This window comes from Melitaea cinxia, chromosome 6 (assembly GCF_905220565.1).
Source record: "Melitaea cinxia chromosome 6, ilMelCinx1.1, whole genome shotgun sequence".
NCBI lineage: Eukaryota > Metazoa > Arthropoda > Insecta > Lepidoptera > Nymphalidae > Melitaea > Melitaea cinxia.
In genome coordinates, this window is record NC_059399.1 from 13,168,268 (window position 1) to 13,195,869 (window position 27,602).

Consider the following 27,602-nt stretch of genomic DNA (forward strand, 5'->3'; position numbering starts at 1 on the left):
AGCCACTTGAGCTTGGAACGAAATTCAGAAACATGGTCAAATTTGCGTGGACAAAATATGAACCTCGGTCAAATTAGAGTAGCTCGCATCTGCATAATCTAGAATAGATAAGAGAGTTTGCCAACATAATATTGGTATGGATTGGCAGAACGGATTTAAGGCGACGTAACGAACTCAGTGTTGCAAAAGTCTTTTTAGTAATTACTTTTAAATGATCCGACCATGACAGCGTCTTGTCTTGAATGTCGAGATCTGACAATGGAGCAGTAAGGCAAGCTAGTATCATTATAGGTGGTAAATTATTTATTTTTGCGATCATGCCTGGACTGCCTATAACTTCTTCTGACTTCCTTCTTCTTCGTCCTTGACTTCCGACTTACCAGGGTTGAATAATCACAATATTTCAGTCAAAACTATTACTCTAAGCACTAGTGCGCTAATTTATAAGCTAATTATACAATGACGTTTGATAAGTACCTATTTATTGCAAAATATTTAGGTTTTAGAAAATCAAAAAAAAAAATTGTCAGGTATGAACCATTGACCTTCACCTTCTTCATAAATGTAAATTAACACTAACACGATACAAAAATATTTACAGATTAGATGTTTAACATTATCTTCTTTAAAAATTGAAACGAATATATCTTTCAATATTAGACATTTAATAATGCGCAAGTCATTGTCAGGAAATTAATAAATTAAACGAAAAATACTGTAAAAAACGTAGAAACCGGTCATGTAATGAAATAAAATTTTAAACGACGAGGTGGAATAGTAAATATTTGCTAAGTCATGGTGTTTGCGTTATTTAAACAGCGATAAGAACTCGCGTAGTCACGTATTTATATCTCACGCTGTTGCTTTAAGCGAGAAAAAATTGTTAACAAACATTTAATAATTTATATCTACATACCCATATATAACGACGCGTTGGCGCAACGGCCCCAGCACTGGTTTGTGGCTATTGCGCTGACGGTTGCGGGTTCGATCCCCGCACATCAGAAACATTTGTATCGGCCATACAGATGTTTGTCGTGTTCTGGGTGTCTGTGCAGTCCGTGTGGGTCTCCCCACCGCGACTCGGAGAGCACAATAAGCCGTCGGTCCCGGTTGTTAACATGTACACCAGATAGCGATCGTTACTCATAATAGGGAATATATCCGTCAACCCACACCACCCGACAGGCATGAGCTTTCGATTAAAACAAGAATCATCACAATCGGTATACCCAGTGAAAAGTATTAGTAGTTATAACGGTATATATACGGTATACATAGATCAAGTAAAAAAAAAGTAGATAATGCGCGGCATTTGTTGTTACTGAAGCCACAAAACTCGGCTCCTTCAAGTAAACACACGCGCTCACGCACACATATGCATCTACACATATGCATCAACTACGCTCATTTTCGTTAGTATCTCACGGGGCCTCGTACAGTAATTTTGCCTTCAAAATGCCGTTCTTATGTAATTAAATGGTGCAAAAACAATACCAAAGTGAATAAAAAGTCTGAAGAAACATCGTTTCACACGTAAGTACATACAAAACTTTATATTTCTTGTTATTCCAAAATAATATTGAGGTTATTCGGAACTTATAATTTCGATGTCCCGAAATGACGTACCGAGGGAGTGTTACCAGTAATTTTTATTTCCATTAGCCCAAAATGCGGGTAAGTAAATTGTAGGCAATCATAGAAAAATAATTAAGTAGAAAGTGGACAACATTATTGTTTTTTTTTTTTATTGTGTGATTTTAATGTTTTTCCTAAATTGAAGTCAAGTTAAATATGAATTTTTAACTCGTTTGTTTTTGTTTAAATTTGTGTAACTACTCATATTTTACTACTAAATATCATGGTTTTAAGTTTCCAACGAATATTTTAATAGGAGATGAATGGGTAGCTGCTTTACGACTGAGCCGAAATGAACTACAACACGACTACAATTTTGATAAAGCTGACATGTACGGTACAAAACTTGGACTTCGCAGAGTACCATCAAGTACATACTGCTATTTACTACTACGTATTTTAATGTTATATTTTTTGTTCTAGGATCTACCGAATGAGTCTAAATCAGTCGTTAACCAAGATTCAATCTTTGATACACCCAGAAAACATAAACTAAGAGAAAAGTTAATTAATAATATAAAAAACAGGAACTTGATTTTAAAAAAATGTAAAAATAAAATCAATTTATTACAGCAAAGAGTTAGACGTCTTTAAAGCAGGAACTTGCCCCTCAGAGGAATGATCAATAACTTAAAAACGCAAGTTTTCATTGACACAGATTTATATAATTAAACTAGCTGACCCGGCAATCGTTGTCTTGCCGCTAAACGCTATTAAAAATAGGGGTTGATGGTAGAGGGTTGAAAATTTAGGGTTGTATGTATTTTTTAATGTTGTATCATAAAAAAATAGAAATTAAAAATTTTGTCTAAAAATAAATAAATAAAAAATTTGGGCTGGACTACCCCTAACATTTAGGGGGATAAAAAATAGATGTTGGCCGATTCTCATAGATACCGGATAAGCACAAAAAATTTCATCAAAATCGGTCAAGCCGTTTCGGAGGAGTACGGCAACGAAAACTGTGACACGAGAATTTTATATATTAGATGAATCAAAACACAGCTACAATAGATTTGTGTAACAATTTGAATCGAAAAAAGGAGTAAATATATTTAAAACTATAAACAGGATTTTATTTTCACATAACTATTTTACCTATATTAAATTAATTGTTTAATAAAAATTTTAGGGACTTTTTTTAAAAAGTGTCAACACTTCACTCACTCACACATCTTTAAAAAAGTGGCTTCACTTTTCTGTTCTAGGTGCGTTATCTATTTTTTTTTTACTTTATCTATGACGGTATAATACAAAGTAGGTCGGCGAAAAACTAGTCAAATAAATAAGCATTATTAGATATAATTAAGTACTTGTAGTAGTATCTCAATTGAATGAGACCACATGACACGCTTTTGATTTAAAAAAAAATCATCGAAATCGGTCTATCCAGTCAAGAATTCTGAAGTAACATACATATAAAAAACATACAATCGAATTGAGAGCCTCCTCTCGCGGACTCAGCTTTCAAAAAAGGTTTCGAAAATCGGCGAAGTGCTAGTCCGAGTACGAACTTTATATAATGGTATAACTCCCGACACGGGTAGGAACATGCGAAATATCTAGATCGAGATAAATTATTGATAGTTTTGTATTATCGTCTAACATTGCGAAGCATGGCGCAATTTCTTTCACGGTAAAAATCTAGCCGACTTAAGGAGGTACAGCACCTTAAGATGAAGTAAACATCGGTATGATATATATAGAGAGAGACATAGAGGTCATAATCTGGATAAGTTCTATTTATTAATAAGTTTTATAATTATTGCCCTTTTGACTTCTCATTTTATTACTTGTCGATGTGAATTGAGGTTTGTTTTTTTTTTTTTGCTTTCAATCAACACAATTATTTCAATTAGTCTTTAGAATGCCACAAATAAATATTAAATTTATCTCTAAAAAACTAGCTTATTTTTTGTTTTTCATTACAATTTTTTTAAATAGAAACAAGACCATTACAAAAAAATATTTGCAATTAAAGCTTACAGAATGTACCGAATCTCTGCATATCTCTATACTTTGATCTTGCTTGATAATTCGTATTTATTATTAAAAAATCTTACAAAAATAATATCGATATAGATTAGATATATTTACCTTTTTTTACTATATGATTTTACTGATTTGACACTACAGTATATAGAACAATAAATTATTTCATTATCTATATTTGTATGTAAAAGCGAAAGATCACTAATTAATTCACTGATTGATAACACAAACACCTGACACCGCAAACTTTGTTTTGCCATATGTCATTAAACCCCCCCCCCCGCCGTGGCTAAGCTTTAGGTTAAGTAAAACCAAATTATGTGGTTTTTGGGGGTGGAGGGCGGAGGGTGTAGGGGGAGCTATACTAGGTAACACTGCCACACTTCGAAACCCCATGGTTATGGAGATTTCCATGGTTAAAGTTTTGAGATTAGAGGAAGAATTTAAAACTATTATAATAGCTTTGAGCTCCGCGTCTGACTTCACCTTAGCTCCGGCGCTGCGGGGAGTCCCTATATTTTTCACTTCAATATATTTTTGTTTTTATTTATTTATTGTTATATAAAATGAACTAAAATATTGAATATTTTTCGTATATAACAAGTAAATAAGTAAAAATAAAAAATATTTAAGTAAAAAACATAACATGAAACAAGGCTGTATGGTCTTAAACCTTTGCCTTTACAGTTATTTAAACAAAAACAATGAATGAATGAATGAATTAAAAATAGCATGGTGTCGTCTCCTGTCAAAGATTTTCATTGTTATATGAAACTTTGAATAATTACGGGTTTCTGTAAAGAACTCACTATAGACGGCGCCACGGTTCGCTTAAACCGAAAATAAAAATCATCATATCAAAAATTTCGCTCTAGCGGGTACATCGTTCCATAGCTTAATTGGCTAGAGCGCCGACACGGTCAGTCGGAGACGCGGGTTCGAACCCCGCTGGAGCGGTCAATTTTTGATATGATATTCAAAAATGTTTAAAAACAATGAATTTATGCTCACATTGCTTTAGAGCGAAACGATAAGTGGCACGCCATTTTTTACTAAAACATCTAGCTCTCAGTCGTTAAACATCAGTTGTATAGGTTGTTAAAAAACCGTGTGAAAACGTTAAATTAACGTGTGAAATGTTGAAATCATGTGCGAAATGTGAAAATAACATGTGAAAGCTACGGAACGGAGCATGAGTAACGTAAGTTGCATCGTTTGTTGATCTTGGAGTCGAGATCGTTTTTACGTACTTCTGTTTGAAAATAACGTATGAAATGTGAAATTAACGTGTGAAATGTGAAAAAAAAGCTTGTGAAATGTGAAAATAACGCATGAAAGCTGCGAAATCTTTTTCTAGTCTCAAAACTAACCATGGATCCATAACCATGGGGTTTCGAAGTGTGACAGTGGTACCGGGGGTAGCGTTCCCCACCCTCACCCCCTTTCCCCCACAATCCCGAAATACGGTTTTTCCTAATCTAAAGGTTTACCACCCTCGTAATCCCCCCCTTATAACTTAGGGGTATGAAAAATAGATGTTGGCCGATTCTCCGACCTACCCGATATGTATAAAATTTCATAAAAATCGGTCCAGCAGTTTCGGAGTCGTATGGCAACGCTGTGACACGAGAATTTTATATATAAGACATATATGCTCAATTTTTTTTGCGTTTAAATACGATCAACTTTATTCTCGAAACATAAAACTAAATAACATGACTAAACCTCAGCAAAGGTAAGTTTATCATAGTTTTCTTCATAAATTTCAATGACTAGTGGAAAATCCTGAATAAAACTTAACGACGACTGATATTAAAATAAACAGTGACTGCTAAGTGAATTATTTAAAAAAAATGCTAGTTGGCTTACAAACATTTTGACAGTTCATTTTTATATATAGATTTTTTTAAGTTGTAATATACAGTGTGGCACATCTAAACACATTAAAATGAAATAACAAGATATAAATTTTTCTAGAATTGTCTAAGCACGTTTTTAAGTACCCCTAAATCGATATTTTTGAGACGTAATCTAATATTATATCATTTTATTTTCTTTTACTCTAAAGGGACTGATTTTTAGGGTAGCTTATAATTAAAGTTATTATTGCGTCATTAGTTAAGTATAAGAGATGTAAGAACTTTTATTAAAAGGGAGTTAAAAACGATAAACATATATCCATTTCAGCATCAGTAACCTGTTCATTAATGTATACATAATATGAAATAAAACATAAGAATAAGATTAAATATAATTTACCTTCATAAAATCAGGTACATAGTTTCCTAGACAAAATGTCATATCGCCAATATCGTTGCTGCCACCGTAGGGACCCTCGAAGATTTCGCAGTTTATGGGTGGCATATCGTCCAGCAGTTTGCGACCGGCGGCATCTTCGGTCTCCATCTTTGCTAAGGACATTTTAGACGTGAATCAATTATAACTTTACTATCTATACAAATAAATAAAATTGCCGTGTCTGTTTGTAATATTAAAATAACCGCTTTTTACTAAATGTATACACGATACATGTACCAAAATAACCTTTTTTTAAATTTTTGTCTGTCAGACAGTTTGTTCCGGCTAATCTCTAAAACGGCTGGACCGATTTTGACGGGACTTTCACTGACAGATAGCTGATATAATAAGGAGTAACTTAGGCTACCTTTATTTTAAAATTTATTTATTTTATAACTCTGCGAACTGAACAATAATACCTTTTTTGTTAAATTCTACGCGGACGAAGTCGCTTGCACAGCTAGTTTATAATATGATAGCCGATGTGCTTTCCCACTAAGGGTAATTATTGAGGAAGTAATTATACTACAACTCTACTTTTCGAATAATCGATAACATTTGAAAGTAGGCTCGTTTGTAAATTGCAATAGCTCTGAAAATAGGGACTAGCTTAAAATCAATTTTTAGATAGTAACTTTACTTTAGACTTGCTTTTTAATGTAAATAAATAGGTTCTTATCCTGTACACTACATTTGGTAAATTAGGTTCGAAAATTTTTAACATGTGCACATTGGTCGCTTTTAAAAACTACACGTGATTTCTCATTTTCGCGCTAAGACATTGTAAAATATTTTGTGATATTAAAATAGAGTGGGGTGATAAAGAGAACCGAATCGTTGTAATTGCATTACACAGAGTAGTTATGAAGTCAAATACACTTTTTAAAACTCTCCATACGCTTACAGCTATTGATAGGTACAATGAAGCCTCTTTTGTTTGTGATAGAAAAAGATCTGGTCGTCCCCGTAGTGTTCGTACGAAACGGGCGATCAAAGCAGTAAGGGAAAGAATTCGAAGAAATCCTGTCCAAAAGAAAAAGATTTCATCTCCGGAGATAAAGATCCTCTCCGAAGATGACTTAAGACTTGCAGCCTATAATAGACGCACTGGTAATTTCTTAACTGATAATCAAAAAAAAAAGGTTGGTAAAATCAAAACAATGAGGTCACAGAAAATTTTTGTTTACGAATGAGAAAACTTTTACAATAGAGCAATACTTTAAGAAACAAAATGGCTGTATTTATGCTCAAAGCTCTAAGGAAGCTTCCCAATTAGTCAACAGAGTACAACGTGGGCATTATCCGACTTCAGGTATAGTTTTGTAGGATTTTAGCTATGTAGGAGTGACTGTGCCATATATTTGTCAAAAAGGTATCAAAACATCGGCTCAAGTGTATCAAGACACCATTCTTGAGAAGGTAGTTAAGCCCCTTAACAACACCATGTTCAATAACCAAGAATGGTCCTTCCAGACAAACTCGGTGCCGGGTCGTAAAGCTCGATCCACCCAATATTGGTTAGAAACCAACGTTCCGGACTTCATCAGAGCTGAAGACTGGCCGTCATCTGTTCCCGATCTTAATCAGCTGAATTATGATTTATGGTCAGTTTTAGAAAGTTTCAATTGCTCTAAATGCAGTAAATGACAATTAGGAGTCCCTAAAACAATCCATACGAACATACTGAAGTAGTACACAGTGAAGAATTTTCCCATGGAAAAAGTGCGTGCTTGTATTGATAACTGGCCTCAATGTTTAAAGGACTATATTGCAGCCAATGGATACCACTTCGAATAAGCTTTATATATATTTAATGTTTTTATATCAATGTATTAAACTAACACACTGTAATAGTAATAAATATTACGTGCAATAGAAAATATGTTTTTTTTTTCCTTTCTACCAATATTTAGGGCAAGACTATGTATCTCTATATATACCGGTTTTACAGTTACTGACGTAATATGATTCAAACGTTCTTGACCTTAGCAAATATATATTTATTTATCGTACTGCATCATTATCGTACTGCAAAGGTCATCAGTTTGAGCGTATACAAAATCTATAACATGAAAAGATCTTGACTGATTATGATAAGTAATCAATGTCTTTAAAATTATAGTGTACTAGCAGCCAGCCCCGGCTTCGCATAAGTATTAAAAAAAATATAAATTATAATACACACACATAAACCGTTCTATTTGCGTCAGGTTCCTAAAAAATAAAATTAATAAAAAACGGCCCGTAGCCCAGTGACGCCAATCGCATAAGGCTAGCCGAGCAGGGTGAGCGGCGACTACGCAACTTTTTTCTGATAGGTACTTACATTTTTAAGCTCGTGATATCTTTCGATTTGAATATCTGAATTAAATAATTAAAAAAGATATATAAAGGTATTATAAAGCAGTTTTGAATTAATTTTTCCTTTTCCTACTTAATCTCTACAAATAAATAAAATTGGAGTGTCTATTTGTAATATTAAAATAACCACTTTTTAACCGACTTAAAAAAAGGAGGAGGTTACTCAATTCGACCGTGTATATATATTTTTTTTTTCTTTTTTTTAATGTTGTTCGGGGATAATATCGTCGTTTATGAACCTTATGATTTTGATAATTCTTTTTTTTTGTTGGAAAGGAGATATTCCTAGTTTGGTACCATGATAAGGAAACCAGGATCTGATGATGGGATCCCAGAGACTCTCGAAAATCTGCATAACTTTACTGGGTGTACCGATTTTGATGATTTTTAATTTAATCGAAAGCCGATGTTTATCATGTGGTCACATTTAAATTTCATTGAGATCTGATAACAACTTTTGGAGTAATCTTTGATAATGCGTATTTAGTTGACTATTTTTTCGTCTACCTACGTTGTATTACTTGTCGATATAATTGAAGTCAGTTTTCCTTCGTTTGCCTGCAAACACAATTATTACTAAATGCATATAGACGTATACACTGTACATATACCAAAATAGAATTTTTTACGATTTTTGTCTATCTGTCTGTTTGTTTTGGCTAATTTCTGAAACGGCTGGACCGATTTTAACGGAATAGTCACTGGCCGATAGCTGATGTAATAAAGAGTAACTTAGGCTACTTTTATTTTAGAAATTTATTTGTTTTATAGCTCTACAAACTAAACAATATTTTTTAACCGACTTCCAAAAAGGAGAAGGTTCTCAACTCGACTGTATTTTTTTATGTATGTTACTTCAGAACTTTTGACTGGGTGGACCAATTTCGACAAAAAAAATTTTAATCGAAAGATGGTGTGTGTCATTTGGTTCCATTTAAAATTATTTAATTTTGGGATCTAACAACCAGTTTTCGAGTAATATCTAATGCGTTTTTACTTGACTATTTTTTCGTCGACTTACGTTATAGGTATTATACCGCATAACTTTTTACTGGGTGTACCGATTTTGATGATATTTAATTTAATCGAAAGCTGATGTTTATCATTTGGTCACATTTAAATTTCATCGAGAACTGATAATAACTTTTTGAGTAATCTTTGATAACGCGTGTTTACCTGACTATTTATTCGTCTACCTACGTTGTATTACTTATCGATGTAACTGAAGTCGGTTTTTTTTTGTTAAATTCCACGCGGACGAAGTTGCAACGACGACGCACAGCGAAGCACGACGAAGGGCACAGCTAGTAAATTCATATATTTCTAGCTTACAGAGACATCTCATTAAACTGTCAATCATGATTATGATTGTTATATTCGAAAGAGAAATCCAAAATTCGTTTTTGATCACAAAAACAATCACAATTGTAACGACACATTCTTTCACTATTCAGCCTTGATAAATTTATAATATTTTCACTAAAAGTCCACACGTTTACTTTTATAACACTATTGAATATTATATATTATTTGATATTGTAAGAGTGTAGACTAGTTACTAGAAAGAGTTATATCAGTCTTTCGACGCGATCGCGTTAGTCGCCGCGAATGCGGCTACTACTTTACGACTCGGAATTTTGACGCATCATCCTAGGAATACAAGTCTCCCCAAGGCCTGCTGACTCAGCTTAATATTTTCAATTCAATTGCGATTGTTTACGAGCGTAAGTACATTAGTTTCGTATTTAAATATTGATAAATATACAAATATTGATAATAATGTTTGAATTTAATAACTGTCGTATTTAGTATAGTTATAGGCAAATAATATACCTAACTTGTATAATTATGCAAGTAAGAAATTAAAACCAAGTACCTGGTTGACCGAGCTTAGCTCGGTATTTTTAGTAAATTATGTTTTTTGGAAATCATATTTAAATACGAAGTACCTGGGTGACCGAGCCTAGCTCGGTATTTTTAGTAAATCGTGTTTTTTGGAATTCATATTTAAATTCGAATTACATATTTATAAAATATGAATAATATTTTTTTAAAAATAATAACGAGTGCAATTAAAAAAAAGGAAAAAAATAATTGATCAGGGACATTGGGATTTGAACCATGATCTCCTCGGTTGATCCCGACCGGCCGATTTCCCACCGAGCTATTACAACATTAATGACAGTTGCGAAATTTACCTTCATATTCTAACGATATTGTAGCTATTTTTTCACTCCCTAAAAACAGGGATAAAACGTCATTTTCTAAAAATGAATCCTAGTTATATGGATTTATCTCCCCCGAAACCTCCTATATACTAAATTTTATGGAAATCGTTGGAGCCGTTTCCGAGATTCAGATTATATATATATATACAAGAATTGCTCGTTTAATAGTATAAGATTACATATTGATAAAATATGAATAATATTTTCCGATATGAAAATCGGCCTCTAATTTATGGGACTAGGGGGGAGAGGGGGTGCAGGGGAGGGAAGGAGGGTTGGTTTTTACCCCCCCCCCCCCCCCGGACAACTATTATCGTGTAAACCCCGTGCTTACGGAGATATCGTGGTTGAAGTTTTGAGGTTAAATTTTTAAATCGAAAAAAATTAAAATACCACCTTTGAGGTTAGAATAACGCTTAGCTCCGGCTTAAAAAAAACACTAGGGGTAGGGCAGACCAAGACCACGTTGACAGTGGGGTGCTCCGATTCGGTTTGGGTATTTTTCGAATTTCTATACCTATATTCTAGCACGCAATGTTACTAATTTTATTAGAATATTATGTCTGACGCGTTATTTTGTTTAAAAGTGTCTATTTGTTAGTCGTTAAAGGTCAATTTGTATCGTATGTTGATCTTGCAGTAGAGATCGTTTTTACGTACATTTGTACGAAAAAACGTGTGAAAGTCGTGGAACGGAGCATGAGTGCACTTCCCGCCGGAGAGGGTACCGAAGAGACTTTTCAAAAATAGGTATTTGAATAAAATGTTTCTGTCGCGCTGCATGCCGCTACCGCGCCCCGCGCCATCTCCGCCCCGTTTTTTCTATGTGTGACTGTCGTGTTGTTAGTGTGCGTGCGCCGGCTATTCAGCTATTAATTGTTGACGATATTTTAGTATTCGCATCTTTCGTTTGTGATTGACTACGAGTACATATAGCGCATAGTGCTATTTTTCTGAATTTGGCTTGTTTTATTGAATTTGTTCTGCATCGTATTGCTGTGACTCGGCTTACTATTATTGAATTTCGTAAACTACTTATTATTTATGTTTTATTATTTTGAATTTGATACTCTTTGTGACTTGATACATGTCTATATTTTTGTGGGTAATTATCGAAATACTTAGGTACTTTATTTATGAATTAGGTATGTAATTACATGGTTGAGGTGTGTGTAAGAATGGGTAATGAAATACATACATAATTATAGTGTATACATGTAGTACATAGTATAAGTGTAAGTATAGTATATATATGTAATGTAGTACATACACAGTATAAAAATGTTTGCCGTAGTACCTATATAATTTGTAATGTCTCATGTTTGTCGTAGTTATTAATACATGGGTATAGGTTATATATATTAATTAACATATAATTGCGGCGATATAACAATGGTTAAAAATAATATTATAAATAAAAAAAAAAACAAGAAAAGCCGCCTGCGTGAAGAACAACTATTAGAAAGTCAATTGAAAAAGCTGGAACAAGATAAAAATTCACATCACTTCATTCATTTCAATCACACCAATTTCAAACATTATGTACTGTACACTTACAAAAATCATGAAGGCGACTTTTTCAATTATTATTTTATTTATGTTTTTTTAGTTAGGCAAATTACGTAATCGATTGAATTTTTTTAAAGAGTGGTTGATTAACATGACAACATAATAATACACTTTATTGAACACCAACAGAAAATAATAATACGTATCAGATTGATTTTTAACCGACTTCCAAAAAAGGAGGAGGTTCTTAATTCGACTGTATTTTTCTTTTTTTTGTATATATGTTACTTCAGAACTTTTGACTGGGTGGACCGAGTTCGACTTGTACGCAAAGGAAAAAAAGCCGACTTCAATTACATCGACATGTAATACAACAAAGGTAGACGAAAATATAGTCAAGTAAATACGCGTTATTAAAGATTACTCAAAAATTTGTTATCAGATCTCGATGAAATTTAAATATGACTACACGATAAATATCAGCTTTCGATTAAATTAAAAATCATCAAAATCGGTACACCTAGTAAAATGTTATGCGGCATAATACAACGTAGGTCGACGAAAATAGTCAAGTAAAAACGTATTATTTATATTACTCGAAAAGTTGTTGTTAGATCTCAAATAAACTCAAGTGAGACCAAATGACACACACCACCTTTCGATTAAAAAAAAATTTGTAGAAATCGGTCCACTCAGTCAAAAGTTCTGAAGTAACATACATAAAAAATACAGTTAAATTGAGAGCTTCCTCCTTTTTTGGAAGTGGGTTAAAAATAGAAACCGATTTTACACGTCTATAGAATTCCTAAGTCAACAAGCTTGAACAGTGAAAGATTTAGTATAAACGAAAGAGGAGTGAGAGGGAAATTCAAGAAGTAAGCTTTCCTCAGAACGAAAACTGCGTTCATTGGAATCACTAAGAAACTTTAATCGTCGTTTTAGATAAGCAGGTACAACAGGATTAAAAAGAATAGAGTAAAGTAAGTTGAGAATATACGTATTCCCGAAGTAAGGAATTGGGTGCCACTCAGGGCGTAACTACTGCCGTATCAGCCGTATCAATGATACGGGGCCCCCTATTTACAGGGCCCCTAAGGTGTGTAAGCAAAAATTAGTAAAATGTTATCCACAATGTCACTTAATCTTGTGCTTCCTGGAAAAAAGAATAAAAAAACTGTCATACATACCTATAGAGTTTTAACTTCAGAAATGACTGAAGTCTGAAAAGCAGTCCCCTTTTATCCGAGTCGAGCGTGCGCCCAATTATTGATAACATTCTGTATCGTTTATTTCGAGATTTAGTTAATCATTATGAACAATGAATTAATCTTTTTTATATAAGAATGGGGCACACAAGCAGACGAAGCCATCTGATTTATAACGGCTACCGTCACCCATGGCCTTTAGAGAAAAGATGTAGACACTAGACGCTTTAAAACCCCCAAACTTTAGCAAGGTCATTCCACACTTTGAATGTACGCGGAAACATTGCGCACGAAGCTCGCACATTGGTTGCAAACCACTGGTGGATACAATTAGCACCACTAGACTTCTTGACATCGAAATAATGCAGAACACGACAAACGACACTGCTCATAGTGCACATTACGCATCGCGTGTTCGCACCGTGGAATGCTCGGTGGTGCTTTTCCCTCATCGTCAAGAGTTGAATTCGACGCAAAAAGAGTGCAAAGAATTTCGCTTACTTTTTCGCATAATATGCCAGAGAGCCTTCAGGTTCGCGCAATGATGGAAGTATAGACTAAAAAAGTTACCTTCGACAGCTTTTGTAAGAAACAAAAGGCATGGGTTCCATTTGGAAAGCCCAATAGTCTCTCGCCAATTCTGCTGTGTTTGAACTTTGCCCTAGCGATTTACTACCTGTAAGACCTGGAGGCAGCGTTGAATCTCTTCTTCAGGTTATGCGCCTGTGAATCCCCCATATAGATGCGGAAGATTCATAGGAATTCACTAATAGTATTGGCCTCACAGGCTGAAGCGAACGATCCCCCGCATCTATTGCTGCAGGTCAAGGCTAATAACTCTCCAGCTTGGAACTACAAGCTCTTTAAATTAGCTTAAAATCCGAAATTCAAAACATTCATTCCATTAAAGAACTCATGAAATCATTACTGATAAAATTCAATAGCCTTGCATCCAATTTTCCGGAGGTATTAACTTGATATTTTTCAAAACTAAAACTGATAAAAAATTACCTAAGGATTTCGATGGAACAGGAACAGCTACAGCAGACTACACTCACTATTGTCTATTCTAGGAGGAAGTTATAACTTATAATCAATAAATATTTATTTTAATTCAATGCAAGCATTTTTTTGTGAGAAATCTTTACCCATCATTTGCCTGCCCCCCCACTAATTTTGATACAGGGTACCAAGGTTCCCGGGGTTCCAAGGAATGCTACGCTAGTGGGGCCACTTGAGTTTTTTACGCAATTCAGAAATATGATTCTATTTGCGAAGTCCAAATACGAATCGCATAGGTACATAGATTCGACCAAATTTAATAATCTGCTCCTCAGTAATGTCAAGAAAACAACTAAGCAATTTTTTACCGATGAAAAAAAAAACAGAGGAGGTTCTAAAGTCGCTACGTACCTATATTTATTTATGTTTGACCATGCATAGCTTTTTACAAAGTATTCCGAAATTGATAAAAAAATATATTGGAAAGAGTAAACCCCGAAGTTGTTTTTCGCCTAGGAGGCGAGGAAGAAGCGCGGCTCGCAGCTTGCTTGGCATAGGCATGGGAAAGAGCAGTCCTAATTTTTTAAACTTTCTTATTGTATTTTTTATTAGTATTACGGTAATAATAATCATAATATACTTTTTTGAAATCCTTGTATTGAGCCCTTGTGATACCAAAAACAAACAACACAGTTATTTACCATAATTATCATTGTTATTTGTTAGCGAAACCCTTCGTTAGCCCAGGTTTGCACAGTGTTACAATAAAAACCGCATATACAAATACGGTTTTATTGTAGTTATGAAAAGAGAAATTATTTAATTTTGTTAATACGAATTTTAGAAAATATCGACTAAAAATAACATCACTAGTGTATCGATATAATTGTCGACTATGAGGCATCACTTCGCTGGCGTATATACGTATTGCTTTGACCCTTCCCTCCCCCAGACCTATCCCCCAAAAAGCAAGAAAGGGACAACTGCAGCTCAGACCGTTTTAGGTATATAATTTTTGACCAAAACAGTGTTTCGTAGTCGACTGTTTTCTCCTCAAAACATGGCAATTTTTTAAAAAAATTTTTTTTAGAAAATAAAAGAAGACTTCGGCTATGCCCCTATGTTTTCATTTTTTTGAAAATATGCATATATTTTTTTTAATGAGTGTCTGAAAATGTACAAAAAATTATGCAATATTTCGAGTTTTTGAAGTCTCCTAATTCCTATGATAATAAGAATATGAAAAAAATCAAAACATAGGGGCATGGTCATGGCAGCAAAGAGTTCTATGTCACAAAAATATTTGATCTAGTGTCATTATCCAGGGAGAAAACAGTCGACTACGTTTGTATGGAGAAAGACCCGGTACCCTTTCCTCTTAAAAGGTAGAGTCAGAAATAACAGAAATTTAATCTCCTATAAATTAGAGGCCGGTTATGTACATATAAGCCTCCGATTTTACCGACATAATAATAAAAAATATGAACTGGTTATTTTTTTAAATAAAAAATCATGAGTGCAATTAGAAAAAAAAATAATCGATCTGGAGACATAGGGATTTAAACCGTGATCTTCTCGGTCGATCCCGACCGGCTGATTTCCCACCTGAGCTATTACAACTTTATTGACAATTGCGAAATTTACCTTCGTATTTAACGATATTGTATGTCTAAAAACAGAGATAAAACGACATTTTCTAATAATTGTGTTTGCAGGCAAACGAAAAAATACCGACTTCAATTATATTGACAAATAATACAAAGTGCAACGTAGGTAGATGAAGAAGTAGTCAAGTAAATACGCAGATCTCGATGAAATTTAAATGTGACCACATTATAATCATCGGCTTTCGATTAAATTAAAAATCATTAAAATCGGTACACTCAGTAAAAAGTTATGCAGATTACTCAATTTGACCGTATATAATACTAGCTGTGCCAGCGGCTTCGCCCGCGTTGAAATCTGTGTGTCACAAAGTTTTCCTGTCAAACTTCCAGTGAAACTCTCATTAAAATCGGCTTAGCCGTTCCGTAAACCTTTCTCTTGAACCGCATGAAAATCCGTTCAGTAGATTTTGAGGGAATCGATCACATACACTTTTGGGGACTTTTTTTTATAATACACTAACTGTTGCCCGCGACTACATCCGCGTGCTTATGAAGATATGCATTACTATTAAGATGTTTTCTAAAAGGCACAATTTAGTATAATTTAATAGTTGTTTTTATAAAACCGCTCTATACACCACATTCTTAGTTTTATTTTCAGGCTGCAGTATAAATAATCTATCGACGAACTTATAGCTGCTGTATATGTTTCATACAAACTATCAACCCCAATTAAACCCCCTTAGCGGTGGAATATCGCAAAATCTCTCTACTCTACCACTATAATCTACTAACTATAATCTACCTCCCTGCCGAATTTCATCTTTATCCATCCTAGATGGATGGACCCTCCAGCAGTTTTTGGGTTCTTGTGATGAGTGAGTCAGTGACCTTTCTCTTTTATATATATACGAGGGGAGGTCCAAAAGTTCGTGGAATGGAAGGGTTTGAAATAAAATTAACCAGTAAATCTATTTTTCCTTTTCAATATAGTCACCCTTAAGCTAAATACATTTATTAGATTTATGAATTAATCTTTCTAAGCTATCGTAAAAATATTTTTTATCTTTTGCGTCAAAATGAGCCAAAATTGCCTCCTTCACTCCATTATCGTCGGAAAATTTCCTTCCCCTTAAGTCTTTTTTTAACTTAGGAAACAAATAAAAATCACTTGGGGTCAGATCTGGACTGTAGGGTGGGTGGACTAGTGATTTGAAACCATGCGTGTGCAGAGCAGCCATTGCAACTTTGCTCTTGTGAACCGGCGCGTTGTCTTGCAAGAGCAACACACCCTTAGTCAATTTTCCTCGACGTTTTTCCTTGATGGCCTCCTTCAATTTTTGTAATATCGTTGCGTAGTATTCTCCGGTTATGGTCCTTCCCTTTTCTTTGTAATCAATCAGTAATATCCCCTCACAATCCCAAAACACAAGAGCCATCAACTTTCCAGCCGACTCCGACACTTTGAATTTCTTTAGCGGTGGTGTCCCCTTTTTATGCCATTGCATGGACTCTTGTTTGCACTCAGCTCAAAGTGATGAACCCATGTTTCATCTCTGGTAACAATCCGCTCCAAAATCTGAGCCGGTTCGTCTCCACACGACTCCAAAAATTGTTTTGACGCATCGACGCGTTGCTGTTTCTGAAGCGGCGTAAGCATTCCCGGTACCCATCTTGCACTGACTTTTGTCATACCTAGGTGGTCATGTAGGATTCGCAAAATGGTAGTATCTGATACTCCAACTAATGCAGATAACTGTTTTTTCTTCAAACGGGTGTCCTCAAGTACAATTTTTTCCACTTTTTCGATGATGACTGATGTGGTGGCCTCAACTGGCCTTCCCGAGCGGGGGTCGTTTCAATCGACTCCCGAGCATGTTTAAAAAGACCATGCCACTTGTAAATCATTGATTTACTAGGGCACTGTTCCCCATAACGGTTTCCATTTCATTCAAAATGGTCTGAGCGCTCTTTCCTTACTTGGTAAGGAATTTTATCACAGCAAGGTGTTCAATTTTCTCCATAGTTTAGTTTTTTTCCGGATTTACTTGTTTAGCAGGCGAGTGTTCGTAAGCGAATGATGCAATAGGGCTGAAACTCAGAACATATACTAATGATGAGTCCCCAATTAGTATGACACTAAGCGAGCTACCCTATCCCCACTCCATCCCCTCCATTCCACGAACTTTTGGACCTCCCCTCGTAGATTACGATGCATTATTTGGACACCTTTTCACGATCTATGGAGCATAGATTTTAAATTTCAAGTCTCTTACTTCAAAAACATAGGATTTTCATACAAACTTCCGACCCTCGTTTTATCAGCTCAAGGGTCGAGTTTCGTAAAATCCGTTCTTAGCGGATGTATACGCCCTATGAGGAACCTACTTGTCAAATGTCAAATTTGTCGCTGTTATAGTTTCGGAGATTTCGTGATGAATGAGTCAACCTACCATCCCCCTTTTAACCCCAAAAGGGAGTTGTTTTCTAAAGATACATTATTTGGACACCTCCTCACCATCTATAGATTATACATTTTAAATTTCAAGTAGCTTACTTCAAAAACATAGGACTTTCATACAAACTACTAACTTCCGTTTTATCCCTTTAGGGGTCGACATTCGTAAAATCCGTTCTTAGCGGGTGTCTACGACCTATAAGGAACCTATCTACCAAATTTCAAGTTTATAGCTGTTATAGTTTCGGAGATTTCGTGATGAGTGAGTCAACCTACCATCCCCCGTTTTAACCCTAAAGGGGAGTTGATTTCTAAAGATACATTATTTGGACACGTTTTCACCATCTATAAAGTTTACATTGTAAATTTCAAGTCTCTTACTTCAAAAACATAGGACTTTCACACAAACTTCCAAACCCCGTTTTACCCCCTTAGGGGTCGAGTTTTGTAAAACCCGTTCTTAGCGAATGTCTACGCCCTATAAGAAGCCTATCTGCCAAATTTCAAGTTTGTAGGTGTTATAGTTTCGGAGATTTCGTGATGAGTGAGTGACCTTTAGCTTTTATTCGACCATATATAATATATATTTTTTAATGTATGTTCGGGGATAACTTTATCATTTATGAACTGATTTGATAATTCTTTTTTGGTGGAAAGGAGATATCCAAGGTGTGGTACCATGATAAGGAAACCAGGATCTGATGATGGGATCCCAGAGACTCTCGAAAATCTGCATAACTTTACTGGGTGTACCGATTTTGATGATTTTTAATTTAATCGAAAGCCGATGTTTATCATGTGGTCACATTTAAATTTCATTGAGATCTGATAACAACTTTTGGAGTAGTCTTTGATAATGCGTATTTAGTTGACTATTTTTTCGTCTACGTAAGTTGTATTACTTGTCGATGTAATTGAAGTCGGTTTTTTTGTTTGCCAGCAAACACAATTATTATATGAATACAAATGTTTTAGGAATATCAATCAAGTCATTTTTAAATATTAAATAAACTAAAAATTAAATTTTTAGACATAAGAAACTGTAATTAAGTAATATTAACTCTGTTTATAAGTAATTATGAAAAAAATAATTATAATATGTAAAACATTGAATAAAATTGGAGAACTAAAAGTTGTAAAGTCTGTAATGGCAGAAGCATTACTGCACTGCTTTAGCAAAGCTGTTATGTTTGTAAGTATGATGTGCATAAATTTATGAATGCATTTAAGGAAAGGATCTATAAAAATGTGAAATTCCATCTACCTACACCAATATGATAAATATTGCTGTACTGTTAAATAAATTTTTGATACATAAATGAGTAACAAAAACTATGATCACTGACTGATTAATCCTTCCAAGTTGATTTAAAACAATTTTGGTGAATGAGCTTATAAATTTATATAGATTAATTTATTAACGAGCTGTTGTAAATCATCGGAAAATAGTAATATAAGTTTAATTAAATGCTAAAACAATTAAAAATACGTTTTGCTCATGCCAAAACCAAAACATATAAAAATTAACAACCTGAATATCTTAAAATGCACACATAAATACTTAGATAACATGATATAGCTCTAATTACTAGTAATATAATGCAAAACTTATCTTAGATCAAAAGCATAGTACAGTAAATCTTGGAGCAGGAAGCAGTTATAGCCAACGGCAATGATTGGCAAATTAAGAAAGATAAGCCTTAACCGAATATAATTTTCTGAACTAAACATACAGCTAAATAAGATCGTGTGTTTATTAAAATCCTAATAAAAAATAAATTCATGACCATACCAATTTGTTTTTACGTTACTAAAAATTTGAATGATTTTTAAATAAAAATATAAAAATAGGCAAACAAACTACCCTATTGCAAAATTCCTATAGGATCCTATCAAAAGACTAAACCATTAAATATTTTAGGGGTTTTTAAATTCCCTTTGTCACTTTTGATGGGATCCTCTTAGAATTGTGCAACAGGGTAGCTTATATTTGGTCATTAAATGAACTATTCGATTTTCCCAGTATTAGGTATTTGTTATTAATTTTCAAAAATATTCTCTTCGACTGAGTTAGACATTAGTTATAATTATAACTAATCTCTATCTATTATTTAACACTTTGAAACTTACCTCTATATATGAACGAGATTACGCTGAATCAAAAGCTGATTTTGTCATTAATATATTTTACCATTCTTTGAAAAACTTTTATATTTCATCAGTTCACTATTTATAAAATTAAAGCTCCAATACTACACCATATAAATAAGTTATGAGAAACTATTTGGAATGTCCGTGTAAGAAACAAAAAGCTTCTAATTTGTTTTTTTTTGTAATGTTTAAATAAAATGCGAATATTCTCCGTAAAATTCTTGGTTCTCTGACACTGTGGATGATGACAAGTGACAATTGACAACTACAATTGACATTTCTACGCGATGTGACGTAAAAGCAAAAAGTAATATATTAATTTTTTTTTTTTTTTTTTTTTTATGGACTGCACGTTAGTGCATTGCCAATGACGAGCAGGAATTAAGAAAAATGTTCAAAAATTGTGGATAACGGACAAGAGGAATTTATGAGAGGATTCAGAACAGGATAGGAAGAAACAAAATAATATATTTTATGATGAAAAGGAAAAAATAAAAATAAATAAAAAACATATACAGTATATTAAATGTCTATATTATTAAGAAATATATAATCCAATACAATTTTATATATATCATACTTTCTAGAAGACAATAAACAATTTATAGATGTAGGAAAAGGAATTTTATATTCAATCAGTGACTCTAGGAAACGGGAGCGGTTGAAAAGTGGACAAGAGAATAAAAGATGGTTAATATCCCCCGTTTCATAACCACAAAAACAGGACGGACTGGAAATAATTTTAAATCTAGCCAGATGGTGTGGAGAACAAGTGTGACCAAGCCTTAGTCTCGATATTATGCTACAGCCTTTTCTATTAAAATCCATATTATAAAACCATGGTTTTACCAAAATTTCAGATTGTAAACTATAATAATACGTTCCTTTTTGCCTACTACTATGATCATAGGACTCTTGCCACGACTTATCCATACAAAGTTTGGGCAAAGTTAATAAATCTGGGTAGGAAATTTTATATGGAAAAAGGTCACCACTTATTGTAGCTTCTCTAGCCAGAGTATCTGCTCTAACATTTCCCTCTATTCCACAATGGCTAGGGATCCAAGCAAGCGTTATTAAAATACCTTTCTCAGTGCACTCAGTTAATAATTGTCTAATGCCAAATATATAAGGATGCTGTTGTTTAATTTTAAAAGGATTCTTGATAAGAGCTTGAATAGAACTTAATGAATCTGTGAAAACTATGGATTTTTTAAGTTTAGCTAACCTGATATATTCTAAAGCTTTAAAAATGCCTAAGCATTCCCCAGAGAATACTGTACATTCAGGAGGGAGTTTGATTTTTTGAACAATATTATATTGAAAGTGAAAAACTCCTACTCCGACATTACTATTGGCAAAATGTTTTGACGCATCTGTGAAAATATAATGATAATCGCTAAATCGTGTTTTAATTATTCTTTTAAATTTTTCATCAGCCCTAAAAGAATTTGTTTTTTCTATGTCAAAGTTTACAACATTAGGACTAGAAGTAAGGGCATTGTATGAACAAGAGAAAATTGGTAAATTACAAGAGCTTTGAATTGGAGCGGAAAGAGATTTCAATTTAAAATAACTTGTAACTAAACACGGGTTTGGTTTATTTGTCCAATACGAACTATTAGAAACAAAGTAAGCAAGTTGTTGGAGCTTTGCAATAATTGGATGATCAGTGACTTGAAGGCAGCGAAAAAGGTATTTGTCTGCCAAATATTGACGACGTAAATGCAAAGGAGGGTCACAGCATTCAGCCTGTAAAGCATTAATAGGGCTAGTTTTCATGGCCCCACAGATAATCCTAAGACATTTACTTTGAATTTTGTCCAATGCTTTAAATCCCGACATAGACCCAGGTTCTAGCAAGAAGGTGCCATATTCTAATATGCTACGTATTAATGCGTTATATATCAATTTTAAGTAAAAAGGATGGGCACCCCACCATACACCTGCAAGACATCTCATAATATTTAAATTTCTCTCACATCTATTTATAATAAAATTAAAGTGAGGAGTTCCTGAAAGCTTTTCGTCTAAAATAATACCTAAAAATTTATGATGGTTTTTTTGCGGTATAATACTGTTGTCATAAGTCACATGAAGTAATGGAGCTCTACGCATTCGATGAAAAAGAACGACGGAGCTTTTTGATGGTGATAAATCGAGACCATGATTATCTAACCACCGTTTAAGATAACACAGAGATTCCGTTAATTTCGAAGACGCATTATCAATATTATTTCCTTTTATGTATAAAAGTAAGTCATCCGCATATTGCAAAACATCAACATTCTTGTCAATTGCTAAATCTAAATCATGGGTATACAAATTGAACAACAAGGGGCTTAAAACTGACCCTTGAGGTAAACCGTTGGTGAGGATTCTTAAATATTTTTGGTTATTGTTGTAAAAAATAATTGATCTATCAGTAAGCATATTTATTATAAATGAAATAATTTTGCTGGGGATTTTAAGACTGAATAATTTTTGTCTTAGTATTGATACGATGACATTATCATAGGCATTCGACAGATCTAGGAAGGCTGAAAGCACAAATTTATTTACAGAAAAAGCTAATCTTATATCCGAAGTATATATACCTATATTGTCGTACGTGCTTTTATTTCGCCGAAAACCAAACTGGGACGAAGAAAGAAGAGAGTTACTTTCTACGAACCACTCAAGGCGATTTTTAACTAAATGTTCAATTATTTTTAAAAGGACTGATGAAAGAGCTATGGGGCGATATGAGGATGGGAGGAGAGGATCCTTGTTTGTTTTTAATATAGGGATAATAAGTTGACATTTCCATTCTGATGGGATATTGCCAGACTGAAAAATAATGTTTATTATTTTTAGGTATATTGTCAAACTATTGTCATTAAGATGGGAAATAAATGAGTAATATATACCATCAGGTCCAGGGGCAGAGTCTGAGACATAAGATAATACATTTTTTAATTCCGTTTTGCTAAAGGAAGAATTTAATCCTGGAGATTCGTCATGTTCGTCTGCTATGCTATTTTTGTCTAATAGGTTAATATTTATGTTAACTGTTGGAGGAGCAAGTTTATCAAGAAAATCATTTGCTATACTACTGGGGAGTGATACAGAATGGGTTGTATTATAAGCTGACTTGAATCTTCTTATCTTTTTCCATACATCTGATGGAGGAGTATGAGGAGATAAGGAGGAGCAGAAATTTCTCCAACCATCACTTTTTTTTCTTTTGAAAAGTAATCTAGTACTATTTACAATATTTTTTAATGACAGATAGTTTTCCAAACACATATTGTTATTATATTTTTTTTCAGCCTGTTTTCTTTTTTTTATAGCTTCCGTACAATCTTTATCCCACCAAGGTGGACTAGGAATATGAGAAGGTTCATTTTTCACTGGGAAGATTTCATTAGCACTTTCAATCAAGACATCCGTGAAAACAGGAGCATCAATAAGTGCATCATTAGACAATAATTGTAGCAATTTTGTATCTACTTTATTACTAAATTGCTCCCATGTTTCTGATGTAACATTATTAAGATTATATCTAGGGAGCAGTTTTATGTTCTGTTTTGGTACATTTACATTATTAAAAGCACAAGAAGTGATTACAGGAAAATGATCACTTCCATAGGTTGAACTTAATACAGAACAAGTTAATTGTGGCACAAACTGTGGTGAACAAATAGTTAGGTCCACCACGCTTTTACCTTCAAAAGGCAGAGTCCGCCTTGTAGGCTCTCCAGAATTTATAATACACAAATTATTTACATCAAGAATATCTAAAAGCTTATTACCATAACTGTTACTAACTGAACTACCCCAGGACTGATGCTGGCAATTAAAATCCCCTGTTATTATTAACGGCTTTGGAAGTGATGCTAAAATATTATTTATTTTGTTTAAAATATTATTAGAAATATGAGAAATATATACAGACACAAAACATATGTTATGTACACTTATAGCTAAAATAGAAAGTTCAGAACTATGTACAGGAATATTAATTAAACTAAAAGGAAGGTTTTTCTCAATGAGAAAGGCTACTCCGCCAAAACCATCTAGTCTATCTTCTCTGATGGTATTGTAATTTCGAAACCTAAGATTATTACTTGGCCTAAGCCAAGTTTCTGAAATACTAAATAAAAAAGGTTTATAATTATTTAATAAATAAATTATGTCGTTTTTTTTATTAATTACACTTCTGGCGTTCCACTGTATTATTATCTGGGAACTGTCCATTTTGAATTATATTTACGATACACTGTATTAAAGGGGCAACGATGGACGGTAAACTTTTGTTGTTTTGTAAATAACTCTGTAATAGTGAAAGCACATCTGAAATTTTGGCAAAATCATTTTTAGAGTTAATAATATCTATTGGAGTTGAATTTTTTTCAAATTCATTGAATGAAAATTCTTTTATTATATTTTTATGAGCAATTTTATCATAACCTATATTAGGCTTAATAGGATCCCGAGGTCTAGATATAAATGTTTTTTTGTATGATTTATTAGGATTTTGGCTAATATTTACTTCTTTACTAACTTCTGAATAAGATTTGTATGACGTTGGTATCTCTTTATTAGCCTCTGCATATGATACACACTTTTCAGCCATATGTACTTTAATAGATTTTTGCCTATTGAATTCAGGGCACACTTTACTATTTGCCATATGGTTGCCAGAACATAAACAGCAAAAATAATTATTATCATTGGCATTGCATGATTCTGATGTGTGCTCCTGACCACACTTTAAACACCTAGGCTTAGACCTGCACTGCAATTTTGTGTGTCCATAACGACAACATTTGTAGCATTGGATTGTGGGAAAGATGTAAAGCTCGACTGGAAGAGAATTGTAACATATAAAAATTCTTTTTGGGAGGACCCTGCCATCAAAATAAATTACTACTGATTGTGTGGGCTTCCACACAGTAGCGCCTTCAACAACAGTTTTGTAATTTAAACGTCTAACCTTTACAACTTTACCACAACCAATAGGTGTAGAAATATTTTTTATAATTTCTTCTGGGGACCATTCTATTGGCACACCCCTAACGATACCGATTCTAATAACATTAAAAGATGGTATAAAAGCGTGATAACTATTTTCAAGAAGCAGGCTATTATTTAAAAAAGAATTCGCATCTTTAAAATTATTAAATGCTACAGAAATTCGGTTTCGTCCTATCTTTTTCAAGCTGCCGTTAATAATATTATATATTTTATTTTTCATAAGGAAATCTCCGAATGTGATTGGGTGTAAAATCGTTCCATCGTTATCACCTTTTGTAATTTTTTGAACATGAATTAAATATGGAGACACGTCATTTTCATTATAAATATTTCTGCCTATGGGGTTTTTAGAGACAGTGTTATCAGATTGGAGCTGTGATTGTGGTACCGAAACGGGGACATTTTTATTATTTTCATTTTTATTCGTCTCATCTGATTTCTCAGACTCCGAACAATGACAACCAACTTTTTGGTTTCCCGCGTTTTTTCTAACTTTTTTATTACATTGTTTGCAAATTTTGTGAAGACGAGATCTCTTAAGTGGCTTTTTAGTCATAGAATGATCAGTTTCAATACTCGATTCATCGTAATCAATGGTAATAAAATTGCTAGGTTGCGGAATATATTGTGCATTAAAATCATTCCCGCCACCCGGGTCCGGAGGTTCGTTCATTCTATAAATATTTACATAGACTTACCAAAAATAGAAGAAAAACAAACTAAATACAAAACTTAAACTAAATAACTAAATATATACACTTTACACCTGATCTGAACTATATTTAAAATAATTTTAGCAGTAGCAAGAAAAAACAACCGCGCGCGTTTATGTTTCCCGCTCGTTTTTCTTAATTTCTTTTTAACCCCTTACTGCATGATTTTTTATTTCTTAGTAAAAAAAATATATATGGTAGAAAATATGAAATAAAAAGACACGTGTTTCAGCGTTTTAAATTTATTGAAAAAAAAATAAGAAAAATAACAGTTTTCCAGTTTGGTACGTATTTGGCACAATGAGCATAAATCACTAATAATTGTAATTTCAACTTATAAAATTCCTAATTAAAAATCGCAACAAAAATCATATTTTATGTTGTATGAAATCGCAAAAAACAATTTCTTTTGTCGTTAAGACATAGGCTGACTTTACATTTTTGGCACTCGACATGTGACCTGCCATTACAATCTGGTACCTTGCAGCGCTGTCTAGTAGTCCAGATGGGCAAATGGTCTATTTTATCTAGCCTTACATCCATAGAGGGCATAATAGCAACATGCCCTCTTAGTTTTTTTGCTTCAATAGCATATTCCAGCTCATAAGACGGCCTCCCACGTCTGGCACTGGTTGTTGGCTTATTAACTTGGCATAAACCTTCAGCTACAGCGATTTTAAAATCTGCTAAGGGCAGATATGGTTCTGTTTCATCCAGCCCACGTCTATAAAGCAACCACGCATTGACTGTAACCATATCTATCATATGGAAAAATATGCGATGGTAAAACTTCTTGGACCTAATTTGGATCCTATAGTACCCAAGAAGAGCGTCCAACAAGTCCACGCTACCCATATGCCTGTTATAAGTCATCACTGCCTTTGGACATGGTAAATTTTGGTATGCTTTTTCTTTTTTATTAAAGCGACGAACCTCTGATGCCGGTGTGCTGCCAACGTACGTTGAAGCCAGGTTTACAACTCTATTGTCATACCAGGTTACGATTGAAATATCAGTATTATCCACAGTGGTTAATTTTTCAATAGTTGCACCTCTGCCCAATTTTTTCAAATCCTTTTCCGCTGGGACCTTGTAGCCCGGAATACGGTTGGCTTTGATTGTGCCTAAAGGTAAAATCGCCTTTTTATTTAAGTAAATCAAAAGCGGCAATGATGTGTACCAGTTATCAAAAAATAGCTTGTAGTTAGCTCCTTCAGGTATCGTTCTTGAAAGACGAACTACAACATCACTAGAAGTACTAATTTTCGGTAAATTACTGTCAGACTCTACACAACCTTGAGCTCCAGTATAAATTTCGAAATCGTAACTAAATCCGGAGCTGCCGCTAAGCACAAAGTTTTTGTAGCCCCATTTGTGAGGTTTTTTGGGGTTGTATTGTCGCATAGATGACCGACTCTTGG

At 33.8% G+C, this 27,602-nt stretch overlaps 1 protein-coding gene across 1 annotated transcript in view; it reads right to left on the bottom strand.

The window, feature by feature from the left end:
- LOC123654749 (kelch-like ECH-associated protein 1B) overlaps window positions 1-6,131 on the bottom strand; it is a 31,629-nt gene extending 25,498 nt beyond the window's left edge. The window contains exon 1 of the mRNA XM_045590634.1: window positions 5,890-6,131. Within this exon, the coding sequence (XP_045446590.1) occupies window positions 5,890-6,051 (162 nt within the window). The 5' untranslated portion in view covers window positions 6,052-6,131. The remainder of the gene's footprint in view (window positions 1-5,889) is intronic.
- Between the last annotated feature and the right edge of the window lie 21,471 nt (window positions 6,132-27,602).